At 37.5% G+C, this 20,221-nt stretch overlaps 1 protein-coding gene across 2 annotated transcripts; it reads right to left on the minus strand.

Moving 5' to 3' along the window:
- Positions 1 to 613: 613 nt before the first annotated feature.
- Positions 614 to 19,705, minus strand: PCDH10 (protocadherin 10; the record flags this gene model as incomplete). Of its 2 annotated transcripts, XM_082644651.1 has the most annotated exons (5): positions 614 to 654; positions 6,468 to 6,773; positions 14,748 to 14,854; positions 15,423 to 15,481; positions 17,090 to 19,705. In XM_082644651.1, 5 exons carry the CDS (start codon positions 19,703 to 19,705, stop codon positions 614 to 616), a joined length of 3,129 nt encoding a protein of 1,042 aa, XP_082500777.1. The 2 variants fall into 2 exon arrangements, with proteins under 2 accessions (XP_082500777.1, XP_082500776.1); XM_082644650.1 differs by lacking the exon at positions 614 to 654 and having other exon boundaries at positions 6,398 to 6,773.
- Positions 19,706 to 20,221: the final 516 nt, after the last annotated feature.

Genomic DNA, 20,221 nt, shown 5'->3' on the forward strand with positions numbered 1-20,221 from the left:
TTTTTATCTGTAATTTTTCCAGCTTACAATTTGTTTTTATCCATGTCCTTTTGTATGTAATTATATTTTGGGGTTCAATCTTTCAACTCTTCTATACTGTCTCCACCTAATCTGATGTAGTTAATTAGAAATCACTAACACAGTAATTAGGGAGTCTTATTAGACCTAGATATAACACTTCTAAGATTTTTTTATTATAATTTAGGAAACATTAAATGGACTCACATTATGCTGAGTTTAGTCCTGGTTCAGTAGTATTATTTAATCTTGAACAATGAACCTTAGAGTCCGAAACAGTTTCCAAGCTATATTGTCTAAATGATACTAATTCCTATTTAAAGGATTTCAGAAGACGCAGACTCACTCAAAAAAAGTCTGGCACGTTGAGTATTGAACAATGTTTAATAATATTTATAAGCAATTGAATTTGCATATTCCAGACTTATTTACAATACCTTTATAATCTTATAAATTTTGACCCAAAAATCTTCAGTATGATGAGGCAGGAAAAATTCCCAAGTAGATATTTCTTTTCACTGAATAATTCTATTTATATTTTAATTGATAATCTTCCTTTGTTAGGCTCACATGATGCACAAATGCTTATATGGATTTACTTCCAATGTACAAAATAAGAAAGAGGATGAAAATGATCTGTAATATAAAATGAGGTATATACATATATTAATATGCTAAATGTTGATTCAATAAAATGCAAAGTGTGCACAAAATAAACTGCTTTATGTAGATGAAGAATCATTTACTAAGCAGTGTAAAACACTGAAAAATATATAAATTACTTTAACCAATTGTCTTCTCCATATGACCTTAAATGTTTTATTTAACCATGTATCCATGAACTCAAAAATGTAATTAATAACAGACAAATAAATAACTCCTACCTGGGAACTAAATAAGAAATATAAGTGACCATAATGAAGAAAATGTATATATGTATATATATTAGCTTTATAAAAATGTGAAGGATGAGAGCTAAAGTATGAAAGCTTTATTAGTAAATAAAACATGTAAAAGATTGTTTTACAGACCTGGTAAGAAATGTGGGCAATTAACATTCTAAGAGAGTTAAGAAATTAAAAACAAATTTAATTCCCTCTTAGAATATGAAGTAAGTCCTTTGAATAAATCAAAAGAAGTTTGGGGGCTTCCCTTCCCTGGTGGCGCAGTGGTTGAGAGTCCACCTGCCGATGCAGGGGACATGGGTTCGTGCCCCGGTCCAGGAAGATCCCACATGCCGCGGAGCGGCTGGGCCCGTGAGCCAGGGCCGCTGAGCCTGTGCGTCCGGGTCCGGAGCCTGTGCTCCGCAACGGGAGAGGCCACAACAGTGAGAGGCCCGCATACCGCAAAAAAAAAAAAAAAAAAAAAAATCAAAAGAAGTTTAAAATCTTAAAGTACTGAAAAACACCATCATATTTCTCAAAACATCTTGGTTAGGTGTATTTCAATATTCTGAATGAGTTCAATATCTATCTTCCCTCATAAAACCTTGTAGGTACTATCTGGAGAGAAATACAACTAATTTAAAACATGTATTTTTAATTGGAAGAAAAGAAGAGAGTTTGCCTAGAGATATCAAAAACTGTGTGTAGATGTGTGTGTAAATTAAAGTATGATGACAGCATTAAAGAAAGTTTAGGTGTTTAAAAAACACTCATTCGTCCATTAATTCATTTTCTATCACATAATTATTTTTCGTTTATAATATGCATGGCTGGGTAATGAGTCTAAATATGCCGAGAGTATTGGATATTAACTAGTTTCAATGCACCCAAAGGCACAAATTTTAAATGATATGTGATAAGTCACAGAGAAGCACTGCTGTCTGAATAAGTAAAACACAAACTGCCTACAGAAATTGCCAGATGTATAGATGTAAAATGAACAGTTCTGTTTCATATCTTCACCTCAGAAAGATTTTTATAGCTTTCATTTAAATCCTATTAGTTGAGGAAGACCATTGCTCAACAACTAAAGGAGAAGAAACAAGATAGTCTTATGATATCTCATTTATCTAGAGTATACAAAGGTTCCAGCCAGCTACTGCACCAGTTAACTGGAGTAATCACATAAATTGTGAATAGATTACCATTTTTCAAAGAAGTGAAATATTGTAAAATTCAGTGAACATTTAATTCTAACAGTAGATATATGGAGAATATGAACTGGGGTCGTGTTTTTTTCTGATCCTGAGCTGTCATTTGTTTCTTGCTCACAGAGTTGATGTGAGTAAACTATTTTTGATTATGAGAGATTAATTCATAATTACAGAATAAAAGAATTTAATGGAAAAATAGAAGTACTGATGTGATTCAAAAACCAGAGATTTGTCACAAAGAGATAAACTAAAAAAGTAAGAAAATTAGTTAGACTCACAAATCTAGAGGTATTCTTATAAAGACAAGTGAGAGAACAAAAATCTCAGAAATAGGATATTATTTTTTTTAAAGTAGCACAACTTGGAGAAAAAGTGAACAGAAACAAACATATCTATTAAAAAAGGAAAAAATACTGAAAAAGATGTCCATTCATTTAGTAACATATGGACCCAACAGACAAAAATGTTAAAAGGCCACCTATAAAAATACTTTCTGTGGAATTTAATATTCGATAAAGTGATGCTATGCTTATGACATTAGAGGAATATACAAATTCCAGAGAAAACACTACACACGGGAACATAAGTCTGAGGGTAATCTGTACCAGTAAGAAAAGTCATTTTATTTTGAATACTGTATATGCTCCAATACTATCTTGACTTCAACAAATTATGAAAACTTAGAGGGCCGACTAAGATAATGAAGGAATTGGAAGAGGTGTGACTCAACAAAACACACTCTATGATCTCAAACAAGTAAAAACTTGAAGTGTTAGGTAGAAATAATATAGATGCCAAAAAGAATGTTCCTAAAATGAGGGTTACTGAAAAGAAGTCTGTCTAAAGTGTCAGCAGCATTTTAAATGCAATGTTTCAAAGTTCTGACATCTTTTCTTATGTTATGATATGTATGAGTTGGGTTGAAATTTCAAAATGGCTTAAAAGTAGGCAAAAACAAAGTTAGATCAGGAGACAGCTGATTTTTTGACACACCTGGACTAGTCTAAATGTTGTATGCTATGACAGCAGAATCAATTGTAACACTTTTCTATAAATGGTTTCCTACAGTCTTATGACTGTAGAAAATTTCATGGATTTAGGATTTAAAAATCATGATGTCCATGTAGGTTTTTTTTCACTTTATTCAATAGAAGTTATTATTGTATGACCCTTTAAACAAATGAAAGAAAGATTTCACACATACATTTTAGATGAAATTTCATTGGCCTTTTATCTTATGATTGTCTTCAATTCTTAGGGAATGACTAAGTTTTTGACAAGAAATCAATCAGTTTCCAAATAACAAATTCTCACACCTTTAGTACTGTATTGTTTAGGCTGATTTAAACGGAAAGATATGCTTGTTTCCAGACAAAAAATTCTGAAGAGATAATGTACAAAATGTGAAACCAAAATCATAAGCAAGAATGATTACAAAAATAATATTAAACATGTTGTTTTAACTTTTGGGCTTTTCTAAATTACATTAATGCTATAACTTTTACCAGTTATATTCTTGAACTTTAATTATTTTTATGATCTTTATTTTTTCAGACTATCTAGATGTTTTATGTATAACTTACTGTGTCAGTTGAAAGACTCAGTAATTTTAAATAACATGTCAGTAATTTTAAAGAAATTCTTGAATCCTGTATGAAAAATATAACTATTTTTAAACTCCAGAGAATAATTTTAGTTCATTTTAATGTGTTGAAAACAATTATTGATTTTTATTAAGACAAAGTATTTTCATATTTTTTATTACTTTAATAAAAATTACAGTTAAAGCTAAACTAAAATTTACTAACATTTTAAGATAAACCTAAACACTATATTTTGACTATATGACCATACCCTACATGTTTAAATTTATTTCCTCTATCTTTCAGTGTATCCCTTTGGTCCTTAGCAGAGTATTAGCAATATACAACATTATGACAAAAATAAGAGGAGGCATGCTTGTAAAGAGCTCATGACTAATGAGACAAGGTTTAAGAGATATGCTGAATATTTCTCCTGATTAAAAAAATAAATTCCATTTCATTAAATGCATTATGTATATTCTTCATGGATCTTTTCTTATACATTAAAAAAAGAAGAAATATAATTGTATATAGGTATTTTTTTAGAAACACAAAGTACATTGTTCTTAATGTGCATACACGCACTTTTGTGTAAAAGTTGTTTTCTTACAATTTTTAAGTTTAACTTTAGCAATCAGAGGTGTAGAAATGGAAAGTTCTTGGGTGTAGACAATGATCTCATTTGTATTATTAAGCGTAGCACCATTTCCCTGTCATCATTTTATAAATGACAGTGGTAGCCTCATTAGGCTTTTTTTAGGGATTTACAAAAATAACTACATATACAGTTACTTTTCTTAAAATGTGCATTATGTTCATTAAAAAACAAAATGCATGTTTAGCAAAAGAAAAACTGTTTCCTCAATAATTATTTAAACATTCTGATTTTAAATAAAGGTAATTAGTGCTAAATTTTAGCTTCTTTAATTACATAAGGGACGTGCTTTTCAATTTAGAAGATGAGAATATTTCCATTCCTGATGATAAATGATACACGTCTTAACAACTACCACCATGTGAATTTGGGGGGCAACATTGTCTGGAATGGAGGGTTTTGGTTTAGCTTATACAGTTAGATTAACCATAAAATTGACTATGCCTATTAAATCAGAGCTAGGAAGTAATTTTAGAGATAACTGTGTAAGACTAAGATGACATTAAACACTAGAAGTTAAAAAAAAATTCAGACATGATTAAAGTTATATGAAGGAAGAACTGAGGAGAGTATAAATAAAAACAACAAAATACTATTTTTCTGCTTCTTTTTCATCCCGTCTACACTTTATCCCAAACCCTAAATTTTGAGCAGTATGAGCTGAGCTGGCTAAAACAGAAGATGGTAATTGTTATTCAAAATTAATTAATTATAATACACAGCTGGAATAATATGCACACAAATCTTAATTTTCTTGGTAAAACAATAGATGCATTCTTTGATTTCTAGCAGCACATATATTTGATAACATATTTTATAATCCCTGAAATCAGGGATCTAAATGAAATACTAGATTCTTAAAAAGTAGAGAAATTTGCATTAAAATATATATAGCATTAATATTTTTATCAACAAAAATTTTTACCATGATTCTTAAAATTAAAAAGAAAAACTAGTCAGTAGAGAAAAGACATTTGTAGATGTTCAAAATTTCAGTTCTATAATGTAAGTGAAATTTCATCAAGGTTGGTACTAAGAGTTAAAGAGGTTGAACTGATTTTTCACTGTATTTGATGTAGATTTACCAGTTAATATATGCTAACAGGAAATATTTGTATTTATTTAAAAATACAAATTTGAATTACTCTGAATCATATGCCCTTTGAATTTTTACCTTGAAATTATTGATAATGTACTTCTATAATGTATATTATTACTTTAAGTGAAACACTAGTGAGAATATTGTTGTGTAAAATTTGGAAAAGTTTGGTTTTTGATAATAAGTAAAACTTTAAATCCAGAAAGAATGAATAAAATTTTAAATCCAGAATTTCGTTTGAGGGGCAAAGACTGAATCATAGTCCTTATTTATTAAAATTTGATTTAGGCTACTTTAATAAATATATACTAAAAAATCTCAAAGCATTTTTGTTTTTCAGAGTGGTTGTATAAAATTATCCACTTCGAGACTATGGTCCCAGTATCGAAAGAGCTGACTACAATTATCAATGTCTCAATGTTAGAAGAACCTACTATTTTAAATAAATGAATAATATTGCTGTGTTGATATGCTTTCATCACGTAGTTCCTCTGATTCTGATAAGCAACGTGTATCCATGCCAACATATTACTAAATCACATAGAATGATCAAACTGATGGCTGTAATGATTTCTGAATTTAGCCTAATGTGTTTAATGTCATTGTGGGAAAAGGATGATTAAGTGATAATGCTGGTAATCAATAAGAAAACGAGATCTCTCGGTGACAACTGTGAAGAGATATTTTTCCACCTTAATTAAGCCCTTCAAAACACATGGAAATCAAGTCAGCAGGTGAGCAGTATTAAAAGGAAATAGGGAGATCATTTGAAAAATGTTTTCAACATCAAAAATTATCTTTGATTGTTGCCAACAACCATGTCCTAACCCAGGAATTTGTCTTCTTGTTAAGTATATCCATTTTTCGATTGTAAAGTGCTGTCTGCAGCCAAGAGTCACTTTTATCCTTGTTTCTGAAAACAACCTGAACTCTCTTTTTACTAAGAAGAATGGCATGTTGAACTTTATTTCCTGAAAGGGAATACTTTGCTACAGCCTTTTACGGAATACTTACTCAAATATGGTGGTTTGTAAGGCGCTCGTGTATTAGACAGCAGTCCATCCAGCTCTTTCCTCTCCAGGGTGCTGTGAAGGGCCTTCTCTTTGCCGAAGGTGGAGAAGGACCTCTCCGCCCCAGGCTGGGCTTCTGGAGTTTCAAACACCTCAGTGTCTGGAACAGAGTCCATGCCAGGAACATGCAGATTGCTACGATAATCAGCAGCCTGGCGTCCATCAGAAGGGACAAATGAAGGCATCCAGCACCGATCTGAGTGGCCCAGGGCTTTACATTCCTCGGTGCAGTTGGAGAAGAGATCCACACCTGCGAGCAGAAAACACAGAAGCTGTGGAGGGAGGCTTCACCAACATGACCAGCTACTTAGAAGTGAAAAGTTACAGGCAGCATAAAGAGTAATGGGTGAAGGTATCTTAACAAACTTTTTCTTGTTTTAACCTGACAGGAGCCAAAAATCGCTTTACATTATTTTATAAAGGGTAAGACTCTTGGCAAAGAGGCCTCTGAGATAGATGTTTCTAAACTACTCAGGATATCGGGGTGGGGGAAATATTGGCTCTATATTATTTAAATAACTAGAAAATAGTGAGAATGAATATTTTAAAAAATCTCTCATGAAGTTCATAACAGAGAAAAAACTGAAGTGGAAGCCTTCATTATCCATAATCTCTAATGACGTTGTCATCTGATATTTTTTTTTTCTTAGAGACAAAAAGGGAAAAAATATGGGAAGTACTAGTGATGACATTTAGATTATAAAATCTGGACATGAAAGAAAAAGTGAAATTCAACAGAAACATGGCATACATTCTGATACATCAGTAAATAACAAGAATAAAATAAGATTTCGTGAGCGGCCAAGAGCATGCTTTCTTAGGTTCCTAGACAATGACTTCCTAAAAGTTATTTTTCAGTGACACTCTCATAGTCCATATTACTACAAACCACTTATCATTTACCACCTTAGACAAGCCCAGAACAAATGACTGTAATTAGTGAAACCAAGGTAACAAGTGCAATGTGAGTCAACTGCAGATGCTATTGACAAATACTTTATTACTTGTTCTATATTGGAGAACACTTGTCCTAGACAGCACAGAACTGTTTGCTTACTAATCCTAGACAGAATACCAAGATTTCAAATGACATCTTCAAGTTTCATTGTCTCCCATAGATTGACAAGAATATTAAACACATTATTTATGACTCAAGAAAGCTCACTCACTTTCTTAAGAAAACGTAACAATTTGGGGGCACTATAGAATACTATTTGTTATTCATTTTGATAACTAGCAGTAGGTGAAAAAATAAGTACATAAACAAAATCGCATTTTAACGTGTTTCTAAACAGAGCAACGCATTTATTAAATATGTTTAAAAACAGGATCAATTTGAAATAACCAAAGTGTGATTAGTCCATATGTCAGAAACTCTCAAATGCATGAAATGCCTGGTGTGGAAAAACTAGGGATTATGTTTTTGACCAACAGAGTAATATTTATGTCATGAACACACTTGATTTTTTTTTCTTTAAATGTTATGAGTGATTTGAGCTCTTGAGCAAGTTTTAGTTTGCAAATTCCTAATGGTATTCTACTAGCACTAATTTAGTTTTTGTGTGTATATTTTAACATCTCTCTATATAATATAAAGAAATCAATTTTTCACAATTATTAACACTCCAGCCAGATTATCCTCAAGTATTTTGGAGTTAAGAACAGTTAATTATATATATTATGTTTTAATAAATAACACCAAGCTTCTTATCATATATTAATCTCACTTTATAATGACTTTTTTATTTTAAATTAAACTATGTATAATGCTAAGTCTGACTTCAATTCTAACATTCCATTGATAATTGATGCATAAGCCTGGAAGTAAATTACTGATCAGTGAACTGTTGAGGAACATAAACATGAGCTGAAGCCGAGATAAGGAATCAGACTAAGAACAGCATGTAAAACATGCCAATTTTTCTCTAGACACCAGGGAAGTTCAGTTATCCTATGACTGTAAGGAGATAGGTATTAAAAAAAAAGAGGAAGGGAAGGAGAATATCCCTGATGCACACTGACATACGAGATAGGTAGAAGCTAGAGAACCAGAGACATCTCTTTTTGAGGCACTGTACTCTAAATGCTCCATATTTATAGTGTGAAAAGGAATAAATTGCCTTTTTGATAGGTGGAACTACCATTAATAGTAAATGATGAGCAATTATATATTTTAAAAATAAATGCATGTCATTAAATTTGAAGTTGATAAAAAATTCAAATTTTAAGATAGAATTGTTTTATTGGATCCTGATAAAATGGGTACTAATGCAAAATTTGATATTAATACAGTTTTTCATCACATAACTGATCAAACCCTTTCAAATATACCTCCTGAGACCATTAACAATCTTTCACACCTGTTTGAGCACTGTACCCAAGTATTCTTATAATTTTGAAAATGATAATCACAGAGAAAAATTTTAATAATCTAGTCTCTCAACATTATCATTAAGAGGTTTGCCTATGTTAGAGGGTACTTATAGTAGAATTTGTTTTTATGGGAAGTTTATATTCAATTGTGCCCATTTTCTTCTCTCAAAGTATCTGTTTTTCTGCCTCTTTGACTTATTAGAGGCTAGTTAAAATTCCCTTAGATGATGAAGTAAAATCCTCATGAATTGAGAACCTGTACAACAAAACATATCATGTGCATAACAAGAAAAGTGAGGAATATGATAAAGTTTTCTGTTGGAAGAACACTGTTACTTACCTGAAAGGGTAACAACACTTGTAAAGAATGTTCTTAATAAATTTATGAGCTACTCCTTTTAAAGTGGGATCCCCATAGTGATAACACAGCTTTATATGACTACAAGGAAAGGGAATATGGCACACATTCTGCATGTAGATGTTTGACCACTTTTACTGATTAAAAAAAGTATACTAATTTCTCATGAGGAAAATATCAGACACAGAAACAATTTTTAAAAATCATATAAATAGTACATCAATAAATTTCAAATAAGTTTTAGAAACATTCACTGAAAATGTTTTTTTTTTTTTTTCATTTGTCTTAGATATATAGTTTGAGAACCAAATACATCTTGCCCATTTACTGGTCCTCACCTTAGGGAGCCATTGACTAAAATTATTTTATCTTTTTTCATATATCACTAATCCCATTAAATATATTATTTATTTATTTATTTATTCTGTACGCGGGCCTCTCACTGTTGTGGCCTCTCCCGTTGCGGAGCACAGGCTCCGGACGCGCAGGCTCAGTGGCCATGGCTCACGGGCCCAGCCGCTCTGCGGCATGTGGGATCCTCCTGGACCGGGGCATGAACCCGTGTGCCCTGCATCGGAAAGTGGACTCTCAACCACTGTGCCACCAGGAAAGCCCCTAAATATATTATTTTAATGACCAGATAAGCAGAGGCATATTTAAGTTTTGTGGTGGTAAATGACTGCACGAAGGACAGGAATGTCAGTTATTTCAGTACATGGGACATTTAAAAATGCATACCTTTCACATTGCTTTCAGAATTTTTTAACAGTGCAAACTGAAATCCCAAGAGAAAATAAGTTTAACTTCTTTTTTTTTTTTCTTCTTGTTCAAATGCCCTTACTTTAGAACCTGTGGGATTTGTATAGCAGACAAATACAGGCCAAGCCTGAGTTTTGAAGTTTTGGTAATTCCTAAGAAACATTTCAACATACATATTTTATTTACAATTTCTTATCCTATTTATTTATTTTTTTCCACTTCTCAAAAATGTCTGTTCTACAAGGCATGACAGCTGAAGTGATAGACTGCCTGTTATGCAAAGATATATTCAGACAAATTTTAAAATACATCTTTTATAACTGGGAAGTAACTTGATCCCTTACAGTCAGAGGCATTGATATTACCACTGAGAACAAACTGATTCCAAAAATGTATCTGTATTCAATTTGTGCTGTTTTCTGATGTATGTAATACTATAAAGTTACATGCTTATTCCTCTCTCACGTACCAAGCCTTCAGAAAAAATGTGGTTTTTTTTTTTCCAAATATGATAAATAATTTAAAAAATCAACACTCAAGTTTTGGAGGAAATTTCAAGTCCTCCTTTAATTATTTAACACTGGAGAAATTAGAACTATTAACTCTAACCATAAAAATTGCTATAAGTTTTAGGAAAATTTGGTTTGAGAGCAGAGATTTAACAACATAATTCACCCATGAAAAAAATCAAAACATGAACATCAAAATTTTCTCCTTACTTATCTTTCAAAATGTTTATAGTTTTCTCCGTTTTCTCTTAACATTTGTCTTATATTTTTTCCAATTGTAAATGTCTCCTTATTATCAAGTTGTAGCTCACATTTTCACCAGAAACCTTAACAGAAAGTTTTTGCTTATTCAGGCAATGGTGTGAATTCACTTTATTTATAAAGCCAGAAACTAATTGCCAGTATCTAAATTCTTATTGGAGTCAGGAAAGGGAAAATTGTGTTTTATGATAAACCAAGAATTCTCTTATTGACAATTTAGTAGTAGTGCAGTGGCTTAATGAATTTCATGATATACTTTTACCTACTAGTATGAAAATACCAATAATACGAATCACTTAATTTTTAAAATTTATAGCCAAGTTTTGACCATGTGTCATGTATAAATCTCATGATGATTAGTTAAGAAATTGACACATTTAGAAGCTAAGTTCCCTTATAACTAAAAGAAAAATTTACAAGAAGAAAAATTTGAAAATTTTCAGGTAAATATAACAAGTAACATTAACTGAATCATCACTTACTAGGGTTTTCTTCTTCAATACATATTTTAAGAAGGCACAATTATTAAAAATAAATTCATAATTAATCCTAGTATGCACATTGTAAGTATTTAATAAATGGAAAAAACATTTCTCACAATTAAATAGATTGCCTTAGATCTACCTCCAATAATATTAAAATGTTTAAGAATATACAACTAAAAATGTTGTATCAGTATTTAAATTAGACAAAAATTCTATCTTTTAATCTAATGGTATTATAAACTTGAAAATATATTGGTTTTAAGTTCATTTTATTGTTTTTTTATCTTTTTTTGGTTTTGCTATTTAAGCTGTGATTAATCAGTTTCTCCCCTTGTGATGGTTTATGTAAGTATTTACCACATCTCCTTGGACTTCTGCCATATCTAACCAATACATCAATAGTGCACTGAAAAAAACGGAAAGCACCTTGACAAGGCTATAGAAAGTAAGTGCCACAGAGCAGTGGTCAAGCCGAAGAATTTCACACATGGAGCCAGGTGCAGTGGAAAACTGAAAAAGCTTATGTGATTCTCTGTGCAGCTGCCTCCGTGTTTAAAGCCCTTCTATGAACAAGATTGGTGACTGCAAATGGCTTAGAAAGGAGAAAAGCAAGGGGGAGAGGGAGGAGAAAGAACAAAAAGGAAAACTATTCATAGAAGAATAAATAGAAGGAATATCCAAATAAATAAATACAAGCTAATGTTAACATTGAAAAAGAAAGTGGGAATAAATAAAAACTTAGGAAGTTTAAACAGGTGAAGCACTAAGCTAAACAGTGTATATAATGTAATATGAAATGAGGTACAAACTAAAGAATTCAGAATCTATTTCTTTTCAGTGCTGTTTTTCCTTGATAGTCTAACTTTCCCCCTTTATAAAACCTAGCTCAGTGGGATCTGCTTATTAGCACAAAAGTTTTTCATATTCTAAACCTGGAAATATATGTGCTATGAAGAATATTCTCTAAATATTGCAAAATTGGAAGATCAACAATACCTGGTTTTAGAAGGAAATAAAGCAGATATACTTATTTACCTGAAATAGGCTTAACTTTTTGGAAATACTGTAGCTACTTGGTGTAAAGTTTATAGTACACAACAAAGAATGGACAGGAAAAAGTCATTAAGTATATGCATCTTAATTCTCTGCATTTAGGGTTTTATACTTTACAAGGTAAACACTTCAAAACCATTTTTACAATAAAATTAGACATATTAAATCTGACTTAAATTCAGCACACGTAGGTATAATTACTTCTTAATACGAGTGTGTTATTACAATTTGAAAACAGCTATCATTGTGCCCAATATGGGGTGGAAGCTCTATAACTGCGAATGAAGTAGATTGTTAATTCTGTAATACTTTTACATGTTTAGGAACTTAAAGATAGAAAAAAGAATTTGCCATTTTGATAAGAAAAACTGCCTGCTTTTAAATATGTTTTCCGAACACAATTTAGCATTTAAAATTTCCTTTTAATGTTTTGACATCTCAAATAATTTAAAACAAACATTACCAAAATGGCAACATTGAGCGCCTGTGAAATAAAAGAGCTAGTGGGAAGGCACACTGATAAGAATGTATTCCCATCTATGTTCCAAATTTAACACTTTTTGCAGATGTTTATTCATTTCTCTTTCTTCGGTTAGGTTATTATGGCTCATTATGTCTGAGGGAACTAAACTAATTGAAATGTTCATTGAGATTGGAGTGCTACAGAAAAAAACCCAAAAAACTAAAAAAAAACAAAGTAGGGGGGAGTGGGAAAGGAATAAAGTGCACCCAAGGAAACACGCAGCAGTGGATACTCTTTTTTTTTTTTAATATTAAACATTTTGTTTCAAAAGTTTTAAAAGGCGGACTATTAAAAAAGAAACTCTGAAAAAGGAATAGGAATGAGAAATTAAAACATATACCTTTTAAAAGATAACAATAAATCATATGTCATATATAGGCCAAAAATGAAAGGGACTTTGTACTCAAATATAAACTTCTGGCAAGATCTGGTTTGTTGTCAGGTTCCCAGACACTAAATAGATGCTCTGTTCACTTAGCGTGAAGGCCCGCAAGGGGCAGGGACCTCCGGGGATTCTTGGCAGTTCTCAAGTCTCATTAGGTCTGCATATTAATGACTTGCAGCAATATAAAGAGACCCTTGAGCAGCCTTTTCTTCCCCTCCTCCTGCCTGCGTTTCCCAAGGCTAAGGCAGCCTCAGACACGGCACACATAAGCCAAGTGAGAGGCTTGCAGCCACCACTGCTGCCAGGCGACCGTGGGGCTGATACTGCCCTTTGACACACTGCCTCAGCACCGTTCAGAGGCCCAGGGAGCGTGTTAAGGAATGGGTGCTCTCGAGGATCAATGGTACCTTGAAAATGAGAACCCTATCACCCTACACTTAATCACTAACCAAAATAAAGCTCAAAGCTCAAGTGAATGAAGTTGGACCTCGAGACAGTCCAATGATGGGCGTCTTAGAAGTTATAAAAGTTAGCTTGCCTTTGCCTTTCTTTATGTGTTGGATAAACACAAAACTCAATTGAAAAAGAAAAAGCAAAAAAAAAAAAAATCAACAAGCACCCTTCATGGTTGAAATGCAAATTAAGTGGAAAGAAAACCCAAACCTTGTGAAATTGTTTTCATTATTTTAAGGTACATATTTTATTTCTTTTAAGGATTTTCTTTAATTATTAGTAATTAGAGTTATCAGGATCCTATAAAACTTAAAGGGTAAATTTATATAGAAAAAGTAAAGTAAGATAAAGTAAAACAAAGTAAAAAATACGTATCACATTGCAACCCCCATGAGTGAATACCGTTAAGCCTGCATACAAATATGCCTAGAGTTCAACTTTTGAACATGGATCCATTGAAAATATGAGGGAACCTAGGATGCTTCAGAAAATACACATTATCAAATGTTAACTAGTGTCCTGAAGCCTAAGAACCCAGGATTGGAAATCCTGCTTTCAACCTATTCATGATTTTAATCACCATTCCTTCTCTCATTCAATATTTGTTGACATGTAAAAGGCATTGCTCTGGAAATGGAGAAATTTGGATTCTGGTCCCCAATCATCCACTCATCCTCTTGTGACCTTGTGCAGGTCAACCAATTTCATTCACCTTCAGTTACCTCATCCATAAGCAAGTCTAATAATATCTTAATTGACTGAAGACTGAGGACTGGACCACGTGAGAAATCCATGGCTTTTGTATGCAGTATAATTCCAGGAAAGAACATTACATAAAAAAGAAATGCTTCATAGTCTAACATATTCCACAATGAATTTCTAACTTTCATTCTCTGAAGGAACATTAAATATTACAACCCTCTTCGAGTATACAATTGTCGACATAGGATGGCACCATTCTTCTATAGATTTACTAACACTAAAAATTACCTAGAACATCATCCTATCAGGATTGATTTTTGAAAAACACTATAAAAGTCAGCATTGCCCTTTGATCACACTTACCAGCTGACTGGCCGCGGTTGGTGGCATCGTGATCACTATCTCCCTGTTCACTGTCTCCATGGCCACTGTCCTTAGAGCTTACTATGTCGGCTTCCTGGAATGCAGAACTAGAAGTACAAAAATGTGAATATTAGAATAAAAAAGGTGATGAAACACAGAAAACATTCTTCTGCCACCACATGGTCACTGATGGTGCTGCAGATGCCTAGAGCTCTCAGGTGGCTTTATTTCTGCTTAAAGCTAGTTTTCATAACCTTAAGCCTAACTCTCTAAAATTAAACATTAGCAGTTAGTTGGAGCTGTTAAGGCATGTAAAGTTTAGCCATTATTCTCTGATTGGAACTAAGCATATATTTATATCATTTTCATAGAAGATATATATATATACATGTATATACCTGGAACAGCTAGGAAGATTATTAGAAGCAGTGTAGGAGTGTAAACTGACAAAATATTCAAGTATACTTAGTGGTTGTATGTAAATGAAACACACCAATATTTTTAAAGTTTATTGTCTAGGAAACCTCACGCAATCAGTATTTATGTCCTGCCCTAATTGGAAATACTTTATCATTTTCTATTTTGATATTGAATAATATACCTAATTCCTACTTTTAGTAGGTAGTAATTTGTCCATACACCAAGCTTGGAAAAAAAAAAAAAAGGAGTCCATACCTGTTAACTCGGCGAGGTCTGTCAACTAGATAGCTGAGCTCTGCTCGCTGGTGTTTAGTCTAGAAAAAAAATAAAGAAATCAAGAGCATTTGAATGCTAAGGGTTTAACTAACAGTCTGCTTTTGAAGTTAGGAACTAATTCTACCTTAAGTAATTGTGTACATTTTTATGCATTTCTAAGCTGTCCTAAAACCTCAGACTAGTGATTGCTAGGTAAAGGCAAGAAGATATGCAGAGACACTTCAATCTAGATTTTCAGTAAAGGTTTTAAAAAAATGCAGAGATAAAAGGCCAATTTTAATTGTGTGTGTGTGTGTGTGTGTGTGTGTGTGTGTGTTTTAAGGAGAGAATGCAAATGACCTCATAGCTGGGGCTCATAAACTATTGTCTCCTAAAGGGTCAACCTAGTTATATATGCTGCAGTCTTTCTTTTTCAGTGGTCTAAAAAAGTGTTTAGGTGCATACTGGTTGACACAAGAAAAACAGCACGCTCAATAAGCAAAAAGTTTGGATATTTTATGGAATTATTTTGTTGTTTATTTTCAAAATGTGCTTAAGATACAAATGAGCTGTACAAATATTCATGAAAGTCAATTAATAATATCTAAGACTCAAAATAAATGAAATAACCTGCCAAGAAAGGAGTTCATAATCCTCCCTTCCCTCCTGGCCCCAATTCTTTTCCCCGTCCAAACTCCCCCTGCATTCTCCTCCCCGCCTCCAGCACCCACACGCCTTTTCCGGTCCAAACTTTCTTTTACAGAAATCAACTCCGTTCTCCCCCTCCCTCCCTCCTTTCAACTTCGCTACTTCTCCATCTTATAAAAAGAAATCGGAATTGACAAGCCAAATTCTTGGATGAAGAAAGCCAACAGCAGTGATTTATCCAAAACGGTGGCAAGAAGGTAATTATTAGCTAAAAGATATACTCAAGACAACAATTGCTTAAGCCTTTCGTTAGTTTACGCTTGCAGGGGTTTGTGCCAAAGCAACTTCATTCAAATTCACACTGTGTGGGCGTTCGGCTTCAAGAGCGTCTGTAAATGCTGTCCAGAGCAGAACTGAAGGCTTTTTTGCAACCCGAGTTCAAAGGACAAAGATCTGATAACTCATTCACTAAAACATGCATTCGAGTTTAGACATCTGTGCAAAGTTAAACAATCTATAGCTTACTTTTACACGCGACTGAAAGCATCGATAAACAAAGCAAAACAATGAACTTTATTAACGCCTGGGACAAATGCAAAGAGAAAATAAAAGACCTTTGCCAGCGCCAAAAGGTCCCTCCACCGCATTTCCCTCTCCCCGCCGCGCACTTTCCCCTTTACCCCCAGATTTCTAAGAAGGGAAAAGACTGAGAGGGGGGTTGGGATTTTAAAGGAAAGATGCCAGAGGGAAGAGGGAAGGTCCAAGATGGCAAAGCACCAAAGGAGGGGAATGAAAATAAACGTGGAGGGGTGGAGCGCAGAAAATTGGGGACAGCAAGAAGTTTTAGTTACACACGAAAGGGTGGGAGAGGTGACTCCCCATTCCTGCCTCCATAAAAATACAAGTGAGCTAATATCCTAAAAATAAATACACAGTGCACCAGAGATACAAGGGCCGGGCTAGAGGAGGCTTTCGGATGGAGGAGATGAGAGATGGTGGTCCTGGCGCTTCAGCCTTACCTCGTTGGACAAAATGCTTCCGTTGGAGATGATGTCGGGCTGCTGGTCTGTGTAGCCGGTGACGATGGCCCCGCAAGGGTTGTGCTCAGTGTCCGTACTCCGCGAAGGGCTGCAGGGTTTAAGGAACATCAGGTCGGTCTTGGCAGACTCGGGGGTCAGGCAGACCTGGTAGCAGTAATTCTGGTTGTGGTGATGGGAGCCAAAGCCCCCGGACTCCTCCACCGGCACTTGGGCCGGGTTACTGGGTACGTTGGAGCTTTGCACCAGCATGATGTCCGACTTGCTGAGTTTCTTCTTGCGCGCCCGGGCTTGGCGGCCGCAGCAGGTCGAGCCGCCCCCGCTGCAGCAGCAGCAGCAGAGGCAGCAGTCGCTGGCCAGACACGTGTAGATGTTGAGCTTCTTCTCCTTTTGGCAACGCACGGCAAGCACGATCATGGCCAGCAGGAAGATGAAGGACACCGAGCCCAGCGCGATGATGAGGATGAGGGTGAGGTCCAGCGAGGTCTCCCCGCCGCCGGAGCGGCTGGGGCGCTGGTGCTCCCCTGACCCCCCGCCCCCGCCCCCGCCCCCGCCCTGGGGCTCGACAGCGCCATCCACCAGCTGCACCACCAGGGTGGCGGTGGAGGACAGGGGAGGTTGCCCGTGGTCGCGCACCTCGATCACCAGCTCGTAAGGCCGCTGGGGGTCGCGCTTGGCCGGCACCCGGCGCGCCGTGCGGAGCTCCCCGGTGCGCCAATCCATGCGGAAGAGGTTCATTTCGTTACCCCGCACAATGCTGTAGGTGAGCCGGGCGTTCTCGCCGTCGTCCGCGTCCACCGCGGCTACGCGGGTCAGCAGGTAACCGGGCTCCGCCGAGCGGGGCAGCACCTCGCGCGCCGGAGTCCCGTTGCGCCCCGGAAGGGGCGCCACTATGGCAGGGGCGTTGTCGTTCTGATCCACGATGAGGATGTTTACAGTGGCGTTGCCAGCCAGCGCCTGGGGGCTGCCGGCGTCCCGGGCTTCCACCTGGAAGCTGAAGTCCTTGAGCTGCTCGTGGTCGAAGGAGCGCAGGGCGTACAAGTAGCCGTTCTCGGAGTTGATGGATACGTAAGTGAAGACGCTCATGCCCTGGATCTGGCACTCGAGGATAGAGTAGGCTAGCTGGGCGTTGGCGCCCTCGTCACGGTCTGTGGCGCTCACCGCGTAGATGTAGGCGCCCGGCACATTGTTTTCGGTCACATACACGTCGTAGACCGGCTGGCTGAATCGCGGTGCGTTGTCGTTCACATCGGACACCTGCACCTGGATCGACTTGCTGGTGGAGAGCGCAGGCTCGCCCCGGTCCCGAGCCACCACGGTCAGGGTGTAGGAGTCCCCCGCCTCTCGGTCCAGAGGGGCCTCGGTCACGATGGTATAGTAGTTTTTGAAGGAAGACTTGAGGCGGAACGGCACATCCCCCAGCAGCTCGCACTGCACCTGCCCATTCTCCTCTGAGTCGCGGTCGGTCACGCTGAACAAGGCCACCACCGTGCCGGGCGCCGCGCCCTCGCTCACCGCCTCCTTCACGGTGCTGAAGCTGATCTCCGGCGCGTTGTCGTTAGCATCCAGCACTCTCACGATCACCTTGCAGTGCGCGGGCACGGCGTTGGGGCCCAGGTCCTTGGCTTGTACGTACACTTGGTACACCGGGCTCTCTTCGTAGTCCAGCTCGCCGCTCACCTCCAGTCGGCCAGTGCGAGGAGAGAGACCGAAGAGCTCCCGCGCCCGGGGCGAAATGTGGCTGCTGAAGGAGTACACGACCTCGCCATTCTGGCCCTCATCTGGGTCCGTGGCGTTAAGCTGGATCACGAGCGTGCCCGGCGGCGAGTTCTCTGGGAGAGACACAGTGTAGACGGGTTGGTCGAAGGCGGGCACATTGTCGTTGGAGTCCAGCACTCGGATGGTGAGTAGGGCCGTGCCGGTGCGCTGCTGCTGGGGGAGCAGGCCCCCTCCCGCGCCGCCTCCTCCGGCCCCTCCTCCCCCGTCCACCGCAGTCAGCACGTAGCGGTGCACCGCTTGCTGCTCTCGGTCCAGCGGCTTCTCCAGCACCAGCTCGGCGAATCGGTTGCCATCCCCCTGGGTCTGCACGTCCAGGGAGAAGTAGCTGTTGGGGGTGATCTCGTAGTCGCGCAATGAGTTGGTGCCCACGTCTGGATCGAATGCGCTCTCCAAGGGGAAGCGGGTGCCCGGCGTGGCGCTCTCAGAGATCTCCACGGTCAGGTCCGGCTCCGGGAAGGAGGGGGGGTTGTCATTGATGTCCAACACCTCGATCTCCACCCGGAACAGCTCCAGGGGGTTTTCCAGGAAGACCTCCAGGTGCAGGACGCAGGAGGGGCTCTGCTTGCAGATTTGCTCGCGGTCAATCTTCTCGTTCACGTACAGCACCCCGGTCTCCAGGTTGAGGTCCAAGTAAGGGGTCCGAGAGTTGGGCGCCGTTTGAAACCCGCGAGCCGAAAGTTTTGTAATGTCCAAGCCCAGATCTTCAGCGATATTCCCCACGAAAGTGCCATGTTCCTGCTCCTCCTGGACCGTGTAGTGAAGCTGGGAAAAGACTCCTTCCACCATCCAGAGCAAGGCGAAGAATAATAGCACAATCATCTCCAAAGGGAAAGGAAGCAGCTTCCCGCAGCCAGCCAGCCACCCAATCGCCTCCCCAGCCACCACGAAAAAAAAAAAAAAATCTCAAATAAAAGTGCGCTGTGTGTGTGTGTGGGGGGCTGTCTTGTGGCTTTCTGTCCTTAAAAATCTAATTCCTTTTGCCTCATTTTAGGGTTTCCCCCAGTTCAGCCTAATTTTTCAGTCTTAGCGCAGGAAGGGTGACAGGCGTCCCCTTTCCTCATCTGTAATCTTCCCACTGACCAATTAATAAAATAATAACAATAGTCAGCGTCCTTTATTCCGACAGTCTTGGCGCAACGCGGTGCTGGCAAAGCTCAAGGAGGAAATTTCGATATTTCAAGACTGTCCTCGGTTTGTCTTCTTGCTGATGGGAGGAGAAGAATGAGGAGGAAGAGGAAGAGGAAGAGGAGATGCTGTTGGCACCGCTGAACATGCCTCTTAACGTCAACGGCTGGCAAATGCAAAAGAGCTTAAAAACGGCGAGAGAATTTTGTG

The sequence above is a fragment of the Mesoplodon mirus genome (genome assembly GCF_964341445.2).
Source record: "Mesoplodon mirus genome assembly, chromosome: 2".
NCBI classification, from domain to species: Eukaryota; Metazoa; Chordata; class Mammalia; order Artiodactyla; family Ziphiidae; genus Mesoplodon; species Mesoplodon mirus.